Genomic DNA, 15,597 nt, shown 5'->3' with positions numbered 1-15,597 from the left:
GGTATTGCTCAGACACCTGGGGTCAGGAAGCAAACTGAGGTGTGAGTGACCAACTATAGTATGGGATTGGGGGAAGGCCATTGAGAACTATCTCAGGTAGTGGGTCAGAGAAACATGATTATCATTCAGAACAACAAAAGGTCACCAGACCTGCATTGCATTAGAAGCCTAGCTCATTTACATGAAAAGCCTAGGAGGTGTCAGTATACTGTATATGGCTAGAGTTGGGGATGCTTGTTCAGATCTGCGCCCTGAATCCGGAGTATGTTCCGCGTGCTTTGCTACTGCACTCTACTGTAATAAAGACAAATGGCTGCATCAACCACAAAAGAAACCTCCTTTTTCTTACACAGGTGTGGTGGTGCACCATTCCACCGTGCAGTGTTGCTGCTTGGACAGACAGAGCAGCACTTGATGAAGAGAAACCCTGTCAAGCATGTGGGTGGATCTATTCTGTTGTGGGAGTTTCTAGCAGCCGGGACACATACAAATGAAGGAAGAATGGATCCCTCTGAATATCAGCAAATTCAGAACAGAAATTTCATGCAGTCGGTCAAGAAACTGAAGCCTACAAAATGTTGGTCTCTACAGGACAATGATTCAATGCATCATCAAAACCATGACGTTTTTCGAGAAAACAGTAGCTTTTCGAGTGCCCTGTGGTCTCCAAACTGATTGAAAATCTGTAGGTAAATCTTAAACATGATGTGCATGCAAAACACCCTGAATGGATCTCAGAACAAAGTGATCTGCAAGGAAGATGGGGGGCATTCAAAACTCAAGATTAAAGAGACTTTTAGCTGTCTATAAACACCATGTTTCTAACTATGTTTGTAAACGATGTTTGTAAACTATATATTTTAACTATGTTGTTTTTTTAACTATGTTCTCTTAACTATGCTTTTAACTATGTTTATTATAGATTGTTTTAACTATGTTTTAACTATGTTTTTTTAACAATTTTTTTACTGTAGCACTCAAATTAAATTAATTATTATTATTATTATTACCATTTGGAAGTTGTGATATCTGCTAAAGGAATGCTGACTTAGTAGGGTGTCCAAACTTTTGCGCATTTGTCACAATTGCTGTTTAAGTGTTATTTTAAGTTCATAACTTTAAAAGCAACACAGTTTTAACATTTGAAGAAAGCCTCCTTGTTTAATGTTTCTTTACTGCAGAGGTTCTATTTATTTATTTCACTTTATAAAGCAACAAAATCTGTCATGTCCACAGGCACGCCCAAATAAGGTTATTAGGGAGAGCTCGTCTGCTCGAAGTCTGTTTGCACAGGAACAGCACATTTCATGGAAATCTCCACCCACTTCTATGGTTGCCAGATGTGCCGTCACAATCCCCACTAATGATTAACATGTCATATTTTTAGTAGTTTTAAAGTATTTCAGTTTTTTATTTTTTTTATTTTTTATAATGGCTGGTTAGCACAGTGGTTTTGCACCTGGACTTGAAAGTCATGCTTTGCAGGGGAATACAACTTTAAAATAATAAGTCACCTATAGAAATGTCTGTTGGGTTCTTGAGCAACTTTCTCCATGTGTATCTCAAAGCTTGTTAGGAAAAAAGAGCAAACGGCTGAGTTGAGCTACCCTGGTTATCCTGATTACATGAAATGTAGGAGACAGAGTCTTAATCACATCAGAAATGATTATGCCGTATTTAATGATCAAACCACAAGTTATATGTTTCCACCAACTGCAATACATGGCCACAGGAAAGAAAAACTCCTTTTTTAACATTTTAACCAGATGCAATATAAGATCATCTTGTATTAGTTTGGTAATACATTTGTGTATTTCCTGATCAAAACATTAATAAAGCAACTGTTGAAAATTTGGAATATTTACAGGAGGATTTTCTCCCAACCTGGAAACACATCCTACATCCCCTAAGCCCAGACAATGAGTAACGTGACACACCTCAATTGCTGATCTTAGACAGAGTGAACTTGACTGGCTGTTCGGGCACTCACTACAAGAGGAAGCTGGTTTCCCTGCAACAAGCTTCCCTTCTGGACACGGACATACATAATGGCAACAGCAGGAAAAGTAAGAAGCCTTCTCTTCACTCTTTGCTGTTTAATATGCATTGGGATTATGTTTACAGGCATACACGTTATATAAGATTGGACAATGTCTGATCTAGACTAGAAGCAGCGTGGCAGTGGCCTGATGTTGAGATTTGAGGAAGTTGAGATTACATGCAGTAATTCCAGACTTAAGATATTGCATAGTCTTTGCATTGTCATAGCAACTCTCTAATGTTAGTTTTAATTAAATTACTACTTATCCTATGTTTTGTATCCTAATGTTATTTCCTCTTTGCATGTAAAACTTTGAAATGATCAAAAGCTGTGCAGGTCACAGTCACAGCAACAAGTATAACGACAAAGTGATAAAACAAAATAGGGACTCAGTCATATTATGTTCATTTGAGTGTTGGTAAATGCAGTAGCTGCAAAGACAAAATGTTGACTGAAAATATGTAGTCAGACTGCAGGTTTTATATGTGCATGGGAGCAACGTGCTGTGATAAGCATTCAGGTTGGTTCTTGTCAGTTCTGGCTTAAGTGTTCTTTATGGTCAAACTTTGGTTCAGGGGTAAAGGCCACGACAAAGTTCAGTCTCTGCTGCAGAAAACACAGCTGAGAAATGCACACTGACTGTGGCTGTTTTAGGTTTTAGCCTCTTGGTTTGACATATTTACAGTTTTTATCACAGATAGGGCCTTGCCTACTCAGCCATGGGTTACAAATCCGAGTGATCTCTGACTCTGTTCTGCGCAACACCTCTCATAAACACAACACAACACAACACCTGCACCTGCCTGAGATGTCAATTCAATGAGTTTAGTGCAACTAACTGCATGACTGATTGTTTCAAGGTGATCAAGTGCAAGGCAGCGGTGGCCTGGGAGGCAGGGAAGCCTCTGTCCCTTGAGGAGGTGGAGGTGGGCCCCACCCAAAGCCCATGAAGTTCGAATAAAGGTGAGAGAAAGTGCACTATGCCCGGAAGATGGCTAATTGCCTAATCTCTGATGCAATAGAATATACGGCAGTTGAATACAGGAAGTCAATCGTAGATCATCTGTAGTTTACAATTACCATTCGACATTTAGAAGGTGCTGTTATCCAAAGCGAACATAACACAATTAACCATAGCACAATTATATAGTGGAATGATGGTTTAACATGCGCATATAAATAAAGTGCAAAGGCAATTCTTTATATATTTCATATGAACAGAGCAATATTGTATTTTTAAGATTTATTTTTCCAGTTTTTCACTGGGACTCTGTGTCAAGGCAGACAATACCTTACGTCCCCAGACATAGTGCTCTTCTCTGCCAGCATCTCTTTGTATCCAGGGACATTGTCACTGTCATTGCAGATCCACTTCACCGCGGTGTGCCACACTGATGCCTACACCCTGAGCGGGGCGGATCCCGAGGGCCTCTTCCCCGCCATCCTGGGGCACGAGGGAGCCGGAAAGGTGGAGAGCGTGGGAGAGGGCGTCACCAACTTCAAGCCAGGTCTGACAGAAACATTCATGAAGTATTAACGTTGAACTAAACGTCAAGAGTGGTGAAATATAAAAGAGAGTGTGGGAGAGGGCGTCACCAACTTTAAGCCAGGTCTGACTCAACAAACGAAAACATATTTGATTGCTGATTATCCAAGAGTGGGAAACATTATCATGAAAAGTCAGTATGTTCTTATAAAGGGAGGGAACCTAGTTGGACCAACTGCTGATTGTCACTGGAATGGTTTTATGTGTTCATACATTGGATATTTCAATAAAATAATTACTATGCAGTAGAAAAATTGTATGATACAATGCAAAAGACTGAATCCAATGGCTATCACCTCGGGGTTCTGCTCAGGACACCATTTACAGGACAGGACACCATTTACATTTATGTCGGGTGTTGAAAAAAGAGACCCCAACGCAAGTATAGCATAAAGGAGATGCCTATCTAAACCCATATGTGATGTTTCCAGTAGTGTGTTCTATAGGTATATTTCCATGAGTTTATTATAAGGGTTTGCTTTATGAGTATGTTTGTATGGATGTGTATGCAGTGTAACAGAGACAAAAATAGATAAGGTACAGAGCAATTATCACAGCACAAAAGGTGTGTCTGCCGGCCAGGCCAGCTGAAATATATTCAGTTCAGTAATTCAGTGTTCAATACAATGTTCAGCGCAGCAATATGGAAATGGAATAGAATTATTTTTCTTTTCATTACCTTTTACTTTCCCTAGGCGACACCGTCATTCCATTATACGTGCCACAGTGCGGAGAGTGCAAGTTCTGTAAAAATCCAAAGACCAACCTTTGTCAGAAGATCAGGTAGTCCTCTTTTTGTCCTGGTGCTTTCAAGGCTTTTGTCAGATTTCTAAAATTGTTTAATGCCTTATTGAATTTTTTTTGATGAGGGAAATGTATAAAACCAACATGAACTTACTGTGTTGACTATATAGGGTATTGAAAGAATGATTAATTGTCATCCTCAATGTCAACTGTGTGTACAACCTAACATGAAACTCATACAGTCATTTCAATGGATTCCGCACAATGTTTGAGACGTATCCAAAATACAGAAGAGACCTAAAACACAGTGTGACTATTTGTCATTATGTCATTATTACAGTATCAGGTGTCAATAATGCCCAAACTGGGGCGTTAGCTAATACTACCAAAAGTGTAACTGATCCAAATAAGAACCACACAGATTCTTCACAGAATCACCCAGGGCCAGGGGCTGATGCCTGATAAGACCTCCCGCTTCACCTGTAAGGGCAAGCAGCTGTTCCACTTCATGGGGACCAGCACCTTCTCTGAGTACACCGTGGTGGCGGACATCTCCCTGGCCAAGGTGGATGAGAAGGCTCCAATGGATAAAGTGTGCCTGTTGGGCTGTGGCATCTCCACTGGCTACGGAGCTGCTCTAAACACTGCTGGGGTGAGGAGGCTGTAGTCGGAGGACACAGAGTGGTCGAAACACTCTCAATATTGACTCCGCTTTTTGCCAGTCTTTATTTTACTTTTTATTTTACTTACTATTTTACCCTTTATTTTACTTGCCCCTTTACTGCAATATACATTTTTTTTAGCACAAATATTGCAGGTCCTTTCTTCCTTTAATTTTTTTCAAATCTTAGATTTTTGTTACCCTAAATGGTTTGTTTATTCCAGTGTTTTTTAAGAAACTCAGACATTATTGTCAATAGATGAATTGCTGATAAGTCGGGCTAGTACCAGAAGATAATTCTCTATTTGTGTCCCTGGCCTTTCCTGTTCTGATGTTGCTGTGGTGACTGCTGTTCTGATGTTGCTGTGGTGACTGCCATTCTGATGTTGCTGTGGTGACCACTGTTCTGATGTTGCTGTGGTGACTGCTGTTCTGATGTTGCTGTGGTGACTGCTGTTCTGATGTTGCTGTGGTGACTGCTGTTCTGATGTTGCAGTGGTGACTGCTGTTCTGATGTTGCTGTGGTGACCGCTGTTCTGATGTTACTGTGGTGACTGACCAGCAGTGGGGAGGCAGACTGTTTATTTGTGTCCCTGTCCTTTCCAACCTTAAAGGTTGAACCTGGATCCACGTGTGCCGTCTTCGGGCTTGGAGCTGTGGGACTTGCAGCCATAATGGGTTGCAAAGTAGCTGGGGCAACCAGAATCATCGGCGTTGATCTCAATCCATCAAAATTTGAAAGTGCCAAGAGCTTTGGAGCTACTGAGTGTGTCAACCCCAAAGATCACAGCAAGCCCATCCAGGAAGTGCTGGTTGAGATGACTGACGGAGGGGTGGACTACTCCTTTGAGTGCATCGGAACGTTGGAGTCATGGTGAGCTCCTTATTTCAGCCGACAGAGAAATGGGTTTTAGCTGGCTGAGAAATGTACATTTACAGGTTTTCATATAGCAGATGCCTTTACACGAAGTGTTATCAGTGACAGAAAAACTACCGCTTACATGTCATGAGTGCGTGTGCATCCTAGGAAGTTAAATTAACTGGGGCCTTCCCACCACATTACCTTCCCTTACCCGTATAAGATGTATCACTGACACACAGATAAGCACAGAATTTCACAAATTTATTTATTTACACAAATTCAATATTCCATAGAACGTGTCTAGAAACATGATGTGAGGGTTGTAAAGCACTATATACTGCATATAGTAAATATTTATTTACCTTATTTGTATTAACGAAGATAGACAACATTTGACATCAACAGCCTTACCACATTTTACATGTTTGCTCTGTGAATGTTGCTGTTTGCAGAGGGCTGCACTGGAGGCCTGTCATAAGGGCTGGGGCACCAGTGTTATTCTAGGGGTGGCAGGAGCCGGGCAGGAGATCTCCACCAGACCCTTCCAACTGGTCACCGGGCGCACCTGGAAGGGCTCCGCTTTTGGGGGTGAGGGCCCGCATTTGTGTACTAACTAGGGTTTCATGTGCAGACAGGGTGAACAGGACAGTGAAGAGGACATCGGTGTACTAACTAGGGTTTCATGTGCAGACAGGGTGAACAGGACAGTGAAAAGGACATTTGTGTATTAACTAGGGTTTCATGTGCAGACAGGGTGAACAGGACAGTGAAAAGGACATTTGTGTACTAACTAGGGTTTCATGTGCAAACAGGGTGAACAGGACAGTGAAGAGACTGAGGAAAGGTAAACGTTAAGTAAGCATTAACCTCTGACAACACTGATATAATATGTTATTTGACTGCAAGCCAAGTCACATACAGGCAGAGGATGGGTGATAGTAATGTGGAGCATCTTATGAAAACTACTTGGATAGTGGGAATGTTATTGGTCCAGTAAGGACTTATGACCGCAACCTTCTATGTCCTAATACTCTCCAGGCTAGAAGAGTGTGGAGAGTTAAACATACAACTTAAACATCACAACTTTCAATGTACTTCTATGTAATGGTCTCCAGGCTGGAAGAGTGTGGAGAGTGTTCCCAGGCTGGTGAATGATTACATGACCAAAAAGCTGAAGGTGGATGAGTTCATCACTCACACACTGCCCTTCACCCAGATCAACGAGGCCTTTGATCTCATGCACCACGGAAAGAGGTACAGATTTAAATCTTATTTTGCATCTCTATTGTAGTATTTAATAAAATAGTGGTTAGCACTGCTGTCATCCAAGCAGTGAACCCGGGGGTTTAATTGCCAGCCAATGCAGGATGCCTTTGTAAGTCACTTTGGACAACAGCATTTGCTAAATACTGGACCTTTACCTTTAAATAATAGCTGCCATTATCAGGATTTCATAGTAATGTAATGAGTTAGACCATTTTGCCATTAATGGTGACACTGTCTTTTGTTCTTCATCAGTCTACGTGCCGTCCTACAATTCTGAAGTACCTGACACTAACCGCTGACAAGTGTCACATCACCACATCTGGTCCTCATAAGGCCAGACATTCAGTATTTAAAAAGGGTATCTCTTGGATTATGGACTTGCTGTTTGTACCATATAGGCTGTTTGTCTAAGAAGACTATTAAAGAAAATCAATGCATCTTGTTTGGTTGTACTGTTGTACTGATTTGTCATCGTGGAATCTGTACCTTCAACTAAAAGCTGTTTTGCTGCTTTGTGCCTCCAGTATCACCCAAATCAGCCGAATCAGCTGGATTCTTAGCGTACAGGCTGGGTTTAGAAAAGATTTGATCCCAGATCTAAATGTAACCGGGTCATATTTTGAGTTTGTTTAATTTCTTTCTAAGTTTTAATGGGACATGTCTCCTTTTAATGCTAGACAGAAATTAAACAAACTCAAAATATGACCCGGTTACATAAACTAAACCACTTGTTTTGGCTGAAAGAGCATCTTGCTTTTCTTCACTAAATAAATTAAAAAATACATAAAAACAGACGTTCAAACCACAAACTTAAGTCTGTGCTGCTGGTTATTTCACATCTCCCAGTGTTGGCACCACACTGGGATCAAGAGGCCCGTTTGCATTTAACTTCCACCAAAATGAAAGAATTCGTAAACAGAACCTGCCATCTGTGAGGATATTTCAAGGACTGATTACCTACTGAACACTGACACAGCACACAAGAACTAAATGAGGTCTGTTTTCTAGAGATGTCACATCAAGTAACGTTAACCAATGTTAAATATGTTCTTGACAACCGATACACTTTTTTTTCCATGTCAAAATTCTGCAAGTAAGAGAATAATTGTTGGCCCTCTGTCTTTACATATTTAAAGAGCCTATGGGCCACACAGTCGCGCTACTAGCGGTTGGCCTCGCTCATTGGGGGGGGAAGTATACAGCCGACTTTCACTGCCAAAGTTGGGTTTGTCACGTTGAAAGGCGCAGTCCAATCCAATACCCTCTCTCATCCAATCAGCTTTTATTTTCACACCATAGTAGGCTACTTGCAACTTGCAAGCAGATTTCTAGAAGATGGCGACTGCGGAACCGGTGAGTGACTGTTTTATCTTGGGACAATTTTACAAGATTATTTAGAAATCTCGTGTGGATGGTGGTGAATCACCACAGCCATCAATGTATCCCAGCTTGACATTAGTGTCGAGCTGCAATTGCTTGAATGACAATACTTTCTTAAAAGGCGTAATCCAGCTCTTCGTGGGTTTGGACTTTGGGAAGTCATCAGTTGTAGTATGGAGACCTGACAGTAATGTTAGTTAGCTAGTGTCGCAAAATCATTTGTAGTTTTGTTTCGCGAATAGGGGATAATTTTGGTGAAAGAGTTGTTAGTCTGACTTTAGCTAGTTAGGTAGTTGGTAAGTTATGGTAAGATTTTAATTCATTTCCCAGAGTTCAGGACGTAGTAACTGACGCCTGGGAGATAGCTAGCTAGCACGCGTGCTAGTCTGTTTCTTATGTTGTGTCAACAGATGTGTCATTTTGTCAGTGATCGCTAATGAGTTAATTTAGCGAATTTTAACATATTCTTAGTTTGGTGTAAAAATAGATAACTTCTGTTATCGATAGTCATTGTCGTAACTCATAGTTCGCTCATATCGGCCAACACGGCACTTTTCGAGTCATGAAGTTGAACAAAATGTATGATTGTTTTCGGTAACACTGGAAGCGTTCCTTTTATATTAAGTGTCAAATTAGTTTATCACATCAGTATTTACATGTTACAATGTGACATTCATTAACGTAAACGACAACATTTGAATTTGAATGACATCAGTCGTTCCACAAATTTGATTTACTAAAACAGAAAATGATTAACTAGGGCACACATTGCTCAACGTTGCAAAGACACGCAAATATCTGTAAGTAAGGTAGATAGCGCGCTGATTATCTTTTTACACCACATCACAACTGTAACTTTGTCATTTCTCTAGCACGTTGCATTAATCATCGAGTCATTGATTCACATGAACATGTCATCAAACGCTGTTTTGGTCGAGTTAACGTTTCTCATTCTCGATACGATGATTAGTGATAACTCTTCAGGCTATTTTGTCCGGAGCCAAATTCTCCAGTAAGTGAAAGCAGAAGCTGTCCACAGTCCCCGCCCACCCCACTCCTCTTGCCCGTAGGTCCGTCATATTGAGGTTTAACGGTGTGGAAACAGATGGAGGCACAGGTAGCCCAATATTGCCGTTCACTGTTTGTAGGCAGATGGTCTTAACGTCATGAATTCGGCAGCTAACACTATAAAACCGCAGTGCTCATAGCCCCAGATGGTTCTGGATGTGTGCACACAGCATTACAGTATGGTTAGCTGAGTCGTGCTGCCCTTTCAGAGATTTTAATATGTCTGGTATGCAAACATAGCCATTCGGTCCATTGTTTTGTATTGGCAGAAAAATATGTTATTATATGTGAATTACTTGGAAGGAAAGTACACTAACACCAGCCGCATGCTGTTTTACAGGAAACCATTTGTATTTCTTCTCATTCTGAGGAAGAGAAAACTGTAGCAACTGGACAAGAAGTTGTAAATCCTGAGGATTACATCAAGCATCCACTACAGAACAGGTAAAACACATTTCCTCTCCCCACTTATCTGATTTTATTTAAACAAACAGTAAAGTAGTTTTGCTGCAGTCACACTTTTTTGTGACCTTTTGAGTGCTATTGAGGACATCTAGCACAGTTAAAGAAGACCAAGTATTGATCTGTCTGTTTGTTTGCGTGCATTTCTGCTTGCAAAAGTGCTTTTTCAACGTGCAAATGGTCCTGTTATTGTATTAAAATATTAAAAAAATGTAAACTTTGCGTTTTACTGGGAAGTTTGTCTTGTTTTGTTTCCCCAACAGATGGGCTCTTTGGTTCTTCAAAAATGACAAAAGTAAAACATGGCAAGCCAACCTGCGTCTCATCGCAAAGTTTGACACAGTGGAAGATTTCTGGGCGTAAGTGTCATCAGAACTTCAGTTTCACAGCTGTTACATTTGGGAATGTGACAGGACAGATGGAATCTTTCTGACCAGAGTCTGAATTCTAATTCTGTTTGAGCCCACTGGCATAGTACGGCCCAGTGGAGGGAGAAAGCAGGTAGAATGCCGTCTTCATTCACTTGTTTTTTTTTTCATTTAGGGCTAAGAGTTTTGGTCCAAAATACCATACAATACATTTCCTCAGTACAACAGGAGGTTGAGGAAGGACTTGTTTGGTTTTGAAATGCAACAGTGTTGTTTAGTGTCCTAACAAAGCTTGGTGATATAATCCCATAATCAGATTCCTCCATTGACTTTAGTAGAAGTCAGTGACTCTTTAAAAGCTTCTCAAAATACCAGCGCAACTGTAGCCATGGTAACTCCAATAGTTCAAGTATGTGTCTTTCATTTCTGCGGTGTTTGAGGTTCATTACAATAAGCCAATCAGAGTTTGCTTTTTAAATCAATGGCATTGGAATAGACGTTGACAGCTTTGCCCTTATTCCTCTTCGCAGGCTCTATAATCACATTCAGCTGTCAAGCAACCTGATATCTGGCTGTGACTACTCCCTCTTCAAGGTAACAACGATTATCTGGGAATGAATGTTTTCCACATAGAAACAGACCAGAACAGAGTAGAATGGACAGTCAAGAACCCAGCAATGTTTGAGCCTGTGTCAAACAGGCAGGAGGAAGTGCATTATCCTGTGAGGTGTGTCAGACGAAACTGATTATTTCCATGAGCATTTAATAAGATGTGTTTGTGCACAGACTAGAGCTTTTAATGGTATACATGACAAGTGTTATCTGATATCTACCACATTAGGTAGATATGATCACAGCAGACGTTCACTCTACTCTGAAGTATTTCCGTAGTTTTTTTGCACGCCTTTTCAAGACCTAAGTAGTACTTTCTCACTTACATTATGACACAAGACCACGATGATCAAGACATCACCACCAAGTTCTGCCTGTGTATACATGTTCTGTTCATGTGTGTGAGTTTCTGTGCAGGCGTTTTGCAGCAGTTGTGGGTGGTGCTGTCTGTCTTTAGGGGCATACCCCAGACGACTCTTTTAAAGCCTGGCTGAAGGTCATAAGTTTTAGGTTTCTGACATAGCCAGAGGTCAACACAGCCCCTGCTAGGCGGGCAAGGCAAAGCAAAGCTGGTGTCATGTAAAGCATGTGTCAGTTTAAACCATTCACCTACAAATTCAAACCAGCTATTTTTATCATGGGCTAATAACAAACGTGTGTGCCCTTCCAACACCATATGATCACTGGTTGTGGTTAGATGTCAGGGGCATTGTTGCCGTAGTAACAGCTTGTGAGGTTAGTGATGTGACAGTTTTTAGGACTGTGAAAAAGGTTCCTAAGCAACAGCACGGTTACAGTGCCAAGCAGCTTTTGAGAATCCAGCTGGCATGCTCTGTCATAAAGGAGGTCGTCATAAAGGCAGCACGCCTCTACTCTCAGGAAGGAAAAAAGGACATGGTTCTTTATAGGTTCCCAATTATTTATTGTAAATGCTGAATACTCCATTTTGAACATAAAACATGTACACCAGGAAAACCCCGTTCAAAAAAATGGCTTTGGTGATGCTATTAAAGATTGTTGCCAAAAAAAAGAGCTACACTCTAAAAAAGCTGTGGGAGTTTCCTAGGTTTTCTATTCAGCAACTAAAACTCCCAATGCTTTATAAATGTACTGACCTCGCTGCTTGTTTTAGTTTTTTGTTTGTTTGCTTTTTATGTGTAAATATCCATATTTGCCACATCTGAAAACAGCTTTTTTTTTTTCCTGACACCCAGTCTGCAAAAGGGTTCTAAAAAAGGAAACCCTTCATATACACAGTGTATTCGTACCTCTTTGAGGGTTCTGTATGGGAATGAATAGAGAGGTGTGGCACTGCTCCTCAAAAAAGACTAGCGGGTGTTATGTAGCACAGACTATAATGGGTTTTAAGTCCTTATAGGCAAGTCTGTCCTCTGCGCAGTTCTCTCAGACATGAGGGACTGTTTGACTCTTCGATCTAAAAGAATGGCGAGAGACTTGTAACTCCACCTCTTATGGTCAAAATGACATTCAAAACATGTATGTAGGATGAGAGCTGTTTGTGTTGACCCTCTGACCTCTGACCCCGAGAGCAGGATGGCATTGAACCCATGTGGGAGGACGAGAGGAACAAGCGTGGCGGCCGCTGGCTCATCACGCTGTCCAAACAACAGAGACGCGCAGACCTAGACCGCTTCTGGCTGGAGACGGTGAGACAGACAGACAGACAGACAGACAGACAGACAGACAGACAGACAGACAGACAGACAGACAGACAGACAGACAGACAGACAGACAGACAGACAGACAGACAGACAGACAGACAGACAGACAGACAGACAGACAGACAGACAGACATCTTCCTAGGAAAATATAATTATGCATATGCTGATCTGGACAGCTTCTGGCAGGTTCCAGTGAGACTTGACACATACATACACACACACACACACACACACACACACACACACACACACACAAACATGAAAGAGGCAGAGGGAGAGAGTGAAACACTGTTCAGGCTCCTCTATGACGTATGAGCCTAATATTAATGCAGCATACTCACTGTGGCACACAGACAGTATTGGTTTAACCTACATACATGCACACACACACACCCCTCGTTCAAGGTGGTGTGGCCCAGATTCACACACGCGCTCCTTTCACTAGTATGTGACTATAAGGAGGCATGAATGGATCCTTTATAATGACACACCTTCATCCCCCTTAACATTTCCCTCCCTTTTTTTATTTTTTTTATCCTTTCCTCTTAAACTTACTCCCACTCACTCCCTCACTCACTCACTCACTCACACTCCCTCACTCCCTCACTCACTCACTCACTCACTCACTCACTCACTCACACTTACTCACACTCACTCACTCACTCACTCACTCACTCACTCCCTCACTCACTCCCACTCACTCACTCACTCACTCACTCACTCACTCACACTTACTCCCTCCCTCACTCACACTTACTCCCTCACTCACTCACTCACTCACTCACTCACTCACTCACTCACTCACTCACTCACTCACTCACTCACTCACACTTACTCACTCACTCACTCCCTCACACTTACTCACTCACTCACTTACTCACACACTTACACACTCACCATTACTCTCCATTATTCTAACAGAATTATTCACCCAGGCACATTCACCTACACACACAGAGTGGAATATAGGCCAGTGAACGAATCTATAAACATAAATGTTTAAGCATGGAACAGGAACATTACCTATCTGTGACCAGATATAAATACTCACTACGCTGGTTCTGTTTGTCCCTCTTCAGCTCCTGTGCCTTGTCGGCGAGGCCTTTGATGACCATAGTGATGAAGTATGTGGAGCTGTGGTCAACATCAGAACGAAAGGAGACAAGATTGCAATCTGGACGGCAGACTATGCGAACAAAGAATCAGTGACACACATAGGGTAAGCTCTAGCTGTGGAGGACACAAAATGGCTGCCTTTATGTGTTTCATAATCAGACGGAATTTTTTTTTATCTTATCTTCTCATATTGTGTCAAACAAAAATATAAATAATTTGTGACATACATTTCGTATCATGGTGTAGCCCTAACCCTGTTCAAAAACACATCAGAACAATCTGACCACATTTCATTTACGACACGATGGCCAATACCATCACTTGTCTCTTAGTACAGTGTGAAGCAGAATTGTGGTTGTGTAGTTGAGAACAGTAGCTGATCGAATCTAGTGAAATAACGAAGTGTTGTAAAATGTTATTATAAAATGCTAGCTACCTAGCTGACCGTCACTGACAACCTCCCCCCCCCCTTTGGTTCCCTCTCAGGAGAGTCTATAAAGAGAGGCTGGGGGTCCCTGCCAAAGTCATCATTGGGTACCAGTCACATGCGGACACGGCCACCAAGAGTGGCTCCACCACCAAGAACAAGTTTGTCGTCTGACGGATGCCTTTCCGCTCTGGGTTAGGGTTAGACGGACGGATGCCTTTCCGCTCCGCCATGGGAGGCCTTTGGGGTTTACATCTTTAATCGTTTTCACTTTCAGTTGAACAGAGACTTTGTGTGTGAGTGTCTGTGTGTTTGTGTACACAGACAGAAACTGTGTGTGTCGTGGGTTACATTGTTACAGTGTTGCAAACAGGAACAGTGACTTTGTATGCTCTGAGCGTAAACCAAAGGTAAACGATGGCGAGACTGGATGATAATATAATAATAATAATAATAATAATAATAATAGTATTAATAATAAATAACAATGTTACATCACACATCAGCATTACACTTGAACGAAATAAGTAGATTAATACAGGGCGAAGAGGAAAAGAAAGTGTCTTTCACCGATTCTTTAGTCCCACAGTATGACTGGCTGTCTGAACGCTCTTACAACATAAGATAAACAGAGCCTACCAGCCCCCACCTCTGGTGTTTACAGTATGTGGACGTAGGATTCAAACCGTTGCCTAACTGTAGTTTCAGAAGCAGATCAGCACTGTTCAACGTGTGTGTTCTAAAAAGGAGATCATGCTTCACTATTGTGCTTTGTCTGGGCATTCACTCTTTGAGTGTGGTCTTCATTTCAATGCCTTTTATATTTTGAGTGGCGGTAAGTTATTTTCTTTTTACTTGGCTGGTTGGCCTATGGCTGCCTCTCTCCTTGGTTTTATTTTGTTGTTTTAGATTAGTTAAGACACACTGGCCACAGCTGCCCTCTGTGTAGTCTTTTTTTTCCCCCTCTTTTTTTAAGTTTTTCTTTACTTGTTTGCAGAGTCATTATCAAGCTCACAGCATTTCAGTTCCTGATGGTCTCTTGACAGTCATGGGACTCTAAAATTGTTTATTTTATATAATATGTTTGCTTATTTGTTTGCTTTCTTTTTGTTGTATCTCTGTTGGGTTTAGTTTGGTGTTTACATTCCCAGCTAAGGACATTGACTTGCATTACAGCATTGACTCTGCGTGTGTGTGTGTGTGTGTGCGCGCGCACGTGTGCATGTGCGTGTGTGTGTGTGTGTATGTGTTTGTGTTGAAAAGCCTATTAGGTGGGAGCTAGGGGTTGAGAGGGAACACTCCTCTGCCCAGCTCCTACATACATGTACAGAACACTGAATGTAAATAAACTTGTACAGTGCT

The 15,597-nt window shown here is 41.5% G+C and overlaps 2 protein-coding genes across 2 annotated transcripts; both read left to right on the top strand.

The window, feature by feature from the left end:
• Window positions 1-1,927: 1,927 nt before the first annotated feature.
• On the top strand, window positions 1,928-7,562 carry LOC105908764 (alcohol dehydrogenase class-3). The gene is given in 11 exon segments (XM_031568801.2): window positions 1,928-2,066; window positions 2,902-2,970; window positions 2,972-3,004; window positions 3,408-3,549; window positions 4,283-4,370; window positions 4,764-4,983; window positions 5,607-5,854; window positions 5,916-5,931; window positions 6,307-6,442; window positions 6,970-7,108; window positions 7,373-7,562. Coding segments are annotated over 11 exon segments (1,134 nt in total). The 5' UTR covers window positions 1,928-2,048; the 3' UTR covers window positions 7,398-7,562.
• Window positions 7,563-8,293: 731 nt separating this feature from the next.
• Window positions 8,294-15,137, top strand: eif4ea (eukaryotic translation initiation factor 4ea). Its single transcript, XM_012837317.3, has 7 exons — window positions 8,294-8,473; window positions 9,909-10,012; window positions 10,294-10,389; window positions 10,929-10,992; window positions 12,564-12,677; window positions 13,772-13,911; window positions 14,295-15,137. Exons 1-7 carry the CDS (start codon window positions 8,456-8,458, stop codon window positions 14,407-14,409), a joined length of 651 nt encoding a protein of 216 aa, XP_012692771.1. The 5' UTR covers window positions 8,294-8,455; the 3' UTR covers window positions 14,410-15,137.
• Window positions 15,138-15,597: the final 460 nt, after the last annotated feature.

Source organism: Clupea harengus, chromosome 6 (assembly GCF_900700415.2).
Source record: "Clupea harengus chromosome 6, Ch_v2.0.2, whole genome shotgun sequence".
Classification (NCBI taxonomy): Eukaryota; Metazoa; Chordata; class Actinopteri; order Clupeiformes; family Clupeidae; genus Clupea; species Clupea harengus.
The sequence above is the reverse complement of the archived record's forward strand: the minus strand, read 5'-3'. Positions and strand labels throughout refer to the sequence as shown.

Coding starts and splice junctions, on each gene's coding strand:
- eif4ea (XM_012837317.3), top strand. Junction 10,390..10,928: donor ACAGTGGAAGATTTCTGGGC/GTAAGTGTCATC, acceptor TCCTCTTCGCAG/GCTCTATAATCACATTCAGC. Junction 12,678..13,771: donor ACCGCTTCTGGCTGGAGACG/GTGAGACAGACA, acceptor GTCCCTCTTCAG/CTCCTGTGCCTTGTCGGCGA.